The sequence below is a fragment of the Centruroides vittatus genome, unplaced genomic scaffold (genome assembly GCF_030686945.1).
Source record: "Centruroides vittatus isolate TY-2023 unplaced genomic scaffold, ASM3068694v2 contig_747, whole genome shotgun sequence".
NCBI classification, from domain to species: Eukaryota; Metazoa; Arthropoda; class Arachnida; order Scorpiones; family Buthidae; genus Centruroides; species Centruroides vittatus.
In genome coordinates, this window is record NW_027122483.1 from 1262953 (window position 1) to 1267953 (window position 5001).

General features: G+C 33.8%; 1 protein-coding gene across 1 annotated transcript; it reads left to right on the forward strand.

Moving 5' to 3' along the window:
• The first annotated feature begins 230 nt into the window (after positions 1–230).
• LOC136981153 (flavin-containing monooxygenase 5-like) lies at positions 231–4726 on the forward strand. The gene is made up of 2 exons (XM_067277427.1): positions 231–903; positions 3585–4726. The coding sequence occupies exons 1-2, from the start codon at positions 268–270 to the stop codon at positions 4566–4568; spliced, it is 1620 nt and encodes a 539-aa protein (XP_067133528.1). The 5' UTR covers positions 231–267; the 3' UTR covers positions 4569–4726.
• The last annotated feature ends 275 nt before the right edge of the window (positions 4727–5001 follow it).

Sequence of the window (5001 nt, forward strand, 5' to 3'; positions counted from 1 at the left end):
AACGATTAACGATAATTGGAGTATTTGTATGGCCAAAATATCCATAATTTAAATGATATGTACGATAAATTATCAATTAATCATCAATTGCCAATTTTATTATGGAACGATTATGAAAAAGCACAACTGCCTGACACCGTTCAGTGTGACGTCATTCCATCGTATTATTTAATGAAGTGGCAGTCTGTAGCGCATGCGTGCTATCGGTATATAAAGTATTTGACCGATATGGAGAAGAGACAACACTCAGTTTCGTTTCTTGGGGTCATGCAGAACGGACGAAAGACGGTCGCTATTATAGGAGCGGGTGCCAGTGGGCTAACCTCAATCAAAGCGTGCAAAGAAGAAGGGTTCGATATCGTTTGCTACGAGAAAACTAACCACGTAGGGGGCCTCTGGAGATATAGAGACGAAGATGTGGAAGGTTTGGCATCCGTGGCACGCTCTACTATTATTAACAGCAGCAAGGAGATCACGGCTTTCAGCGACTTCCCTCCACCCAAGCATTTTCCCAATTACATGCACAACTCCATGATGATCAAGTACTTGGAGCTGTACGCTCAGAAATTCGAATTGGTCCAGTATATTAAATTCAGGCACGAAGTGTCATCGGTAACACCCTCGAATGATTACGAATCCACTGGAAGATGGAAGATAAGAGTTAAGGATTTATTAAATGGGCTGGAATTGGAAGAGGTGTTCGATGCAGTCATGGTGTGTAATGGTCATCACGTGTATCCTTTAAGACCCACATTCCCGGGTGAAGATGAGTTCGAGGGGAGGATCATTCACACTCACAGTTATAAAAAACCAAATGGTTACGATGATAAGAAGGTGCTGGTTGTGGGTGTTGGGAATTCTGGAGGTGATGCCGCTGTGGAACTCAGTAGCGTTGCAAGTAAAGTAAGTATTGTTCTTTAATAATTCTCTAATTCGTAAAAATTAGAGTAGTTAAATTGTAGAAAGAGATCTCAAAAATATTAGTATTGTATATAGATTTTATATATATATATTAATATACGTCTAAAAATCTAGTATTATATAAATTTAAAAACTTAATATTACACCATAAGTACTCCTTCTATTGTTACAATATAAAGTGCAAAACTGAAGCAAATTAGTTGAGTTAAAACGGTATTTTTCAAGTAATTCTTTGATGTAAAAAATGTAAATAATTTTTAAGCGAATTTTGTTCTGAAGTGGAAATACAGAAAATAAAGTAGATGCTTTTCACTCGATCATCGTGCAAGGAATTAGATTTAAATCCTGTTTCCTCTACCATTATAGTTATTATATGGATGACTTCGTTTGATTTTTACGAATTATTTCTAATAGAACTCGTATCCGACCCCTACGTTTTCCTTTATCGTTCAGACACTATAACGTTTTCGTTTTAGCGAGGTCAATGTGGGGTCACCTATACGAGAATTTATATATGTAATTATCAAAAAGATTAAGTTTTTTTTATAGTATAACAAGTAGAAATTATCAAATTTTAATCATAATTATTGCCAATTAACTTAATAATTGCCAATAATTACGATTAAAACAAAGTAGAAACACTTATCGCTACAGGTAGATCAAACCCGCAATTACATCCAATTTTTAAGCTCAATTTTAACGTCCTGAAAGGTTTTGACCACGAGAAAATGTTAGGGGAGAGTAAGAGAGTTTATTGTTATAAAAAATTTATAAAGTAATATAAATAAATAAATTATGCGTAATGTTCGTTAACAGGAAACAGAGTACAGTGACATGACCTTGAATTACTTTGCTTCCTGGTAGGACGTGCTTCACTTAGTGTAACTGTTCGTGTCGTAACCTACTTTTACAGCCTTGTATTGTGCGTAACTTATGTAATAAAAATAATTAATTTATCATCAAATTTTTTATCGTATATAAAAACATTAATTGTAATAATTTAACTTGTAAAACACACCCCATTATCAATTATTATAAAATGAAAATTAATCACAGTTAGGAAATTTGATTCAATGATGATGATGATAATTATATTAAATCTTACCATTTATTTTAAAGTTTATATTACAAATTATAACAGTAGCGTAGCCATAGGGCGTTAACTAGAATTACGAAGGTAAGGAAAGAGAGGCAAGCACCTCTTGACTCCTCTCCTTATCTTTATAATTCTGGTAAGAACTGAGGTAATAATTAAGGTAACGTAGCTCCTTGCCTTGCCATCTTACCCTTTACTTTGCCTTGCCTAACTCTGCCTAAACTCTGTCTAAATTTAGAATGTTAACATCAATTCGCGCTTTCTCTTGAAGATCTCGTGCTGTATATTATAAATGATCACTATAAAAACAATTAATCTCCATATCTTAGCGGCGAAACTTCCTTCTTTATAATAAGATTATACTTTTTATAACAGATAGTAATTAATTTATTATTAGGAAAAGTCGTTTGTGCTGTTTAATCTTCACTGCAAGCATCTAAAACTTCAATTCGCAGTAAAAAAAAAAACAAACCAAGCATGTCCTTATCTAGCAACGTATCATTCGGTGTTCTACTTAACTCGAAAACAATTTTTTCAACTTTATTACGATAATTACTATTAAAGTTGTGGTTATAAACTCAGCAGAGAGTATGCAATTGTTGCTACGACCGGTTCTTCAGTATTTATAATTGGTATCAGAAAAAAAAACGAGTAGTTACGCTTAAAAATGGAAGTGCTGGTTCGGTTATTTGCAATAAAAAAAAATAATTATTCTATAGATTTATATGGGCTGTTTGTAATATGATGTAGTTAAATCTATGAAAAGTACCATAAATCATAAGTTAAAAACCAAAAATAAACAATGGCATAGTCCGTTTCACGTGAAACGGATTATGTAATTGGTTTGTTTACTTAGCTGTTTCTCACTCCTAGTTTGGTATTTCAGCTTTGTAAGATAATATCAATTCTAAAAACTAAAAGAAAATTCATAGAAGCCAGCAGAAATAATAATAAGATAGCGTGGAAACTCATTCAACCGTAGTAAATTTAAAAAACATTACTCAAAAATTTATTTTATTTGTGATATAAAATGATATAAATCATATTAAAATACGTTTCGATTTATTTGAAATTTTTATAAAAATTCTTGTTAATCTTCGATACATGACTGATCATGCAAAGAATTTTATCTGTAATTCACTTATAAAATCATATTTTATGCTTATATTATAAATATACATATACATTATCCAGTCGAACCTCCGTTACTGGCCACCTCTAACCAGCGGACAATTATTTTACACCAAAACGCCTCCAAACAATGACAACCTCCGAACAACATCCAGTTATTGTCCACCATTCAGAGGTTTGTTTGTGTTCTTAAATATTCAATGTAATAAAATGAATTTTAAGCATTTTTTTTAAAGTTAGGGGCACGAATTAAAGGTATTTATATCGATAAAAGTGAGGGAAATTATTGTATAAACGTGCTTTCCTCGTATTCTCATGCCAACCCTTTTCTCTTTTATATAATTAAACACACGTTTAATATATTATAACATACTACTATTTATTTATGCATTAAACAATAGAGTCCCGTATAACGAATTATCTTTTCTCTTCGCAGGTATACTTAAGCACAAGGAGAGGATGCTGGATAATACACAGAGTTGGATCTAAAGGATTACCGTTCGATGCCCTGTACTTATGTCGCTTCTGGAACCTACTTTACCATATTGTTCCATTTCAAATCAGCAATTTTGTGATAGAACACGTGATAAATAATCGCTTCGATCACGAATTATATCAATTAAAACCCAAACACCGGATACTTTCCCAACATCCCATGGTAAACGATGCTCTACCCAATCGTATATTGAGTGGAACCGTAGTCGTTAAAGGGCCAATTAAACGCTTCGTTAGAAACGGGGTTATCTTCGAAGGAGAGGATTTCGTCACGGAACTAGACGAAGTCGTTCTAGCTACCGGCTACGTCATCAAATTCCCATTTCTTTTCGAAGATATCGTATCCGTTAAGGATAATAAAGTGGAATTATACAAATACGTGATACCACCCCAGCTTAAACACAGGACACTAGGAGTGATCGGACTGATACAGATTGTCGGGGGTCTGTTTCCGATTTCGGAGATCCAAGCCAGATGGTTTGTTAAAGCTATAAAAGACGAGGTCGATCTACCTTCTACGCAAGGAATGTACGACGAAATCAAGCGAAATTCCGAAATTATGAGGAAACAATACTTCGATGGACCGCGACACACCATACAAGTGGATTACGTGGATTACTTGGACGATTTGTCTTCCATGATGGGAGCCAAACCGAGTATGTTGAGTATGTTTTTTACGGATTTCCCACTATTTTGGGCATGTTTCATGGGACCGAATCTTCCGTATCAGTATCGTTTGCAAGGGCCACACTCGTGGGAAAACGCCCGACATTCTATACTTCGTTATAGAGAGAGGGTGGATGCTGCATTCAAGACACGTTACTTCCCTCCGGAAACGAGAATAGAAAAAAATCTACTGAGATATATTTTTGGGTCATTCATGACTTTTATCTTCGCTCTCTTGTTTGTTACTGTGACATTTTAGCTAAGACGTCTCAAAGTCTTGTATTTAAAATTCGGTTTATAATTCAGATATATTCCAAAGTAATTATTACTTACTGTACTTTTTAAAGTGATTTTTTTTGTATCATATTTTACACTGTATTACAAAATAAATCATTACAACTTTTCCAATTTGTAAAACAGTAGAAATTGTTAATTATTTTCCTTAAGGAAGTACTTCTATTTCTACTACAGGAAACACAGTATTTTTTTTTCCGAATCTCTTCCAGGAAGCTTCGCCAATGAATCGAAGAGCGTACTATACACTACGTATAACGATACGCTTCACAGATATATTTAGATTGTTGTTACACGAGATGCAGAGATAAGTAACCAAGGCTATTTTGTTAATTAGATACTGTGAAGCATAAAAATGTGTGTCTAATCATTAGAAATTATCAAATTCCATCCGTAGT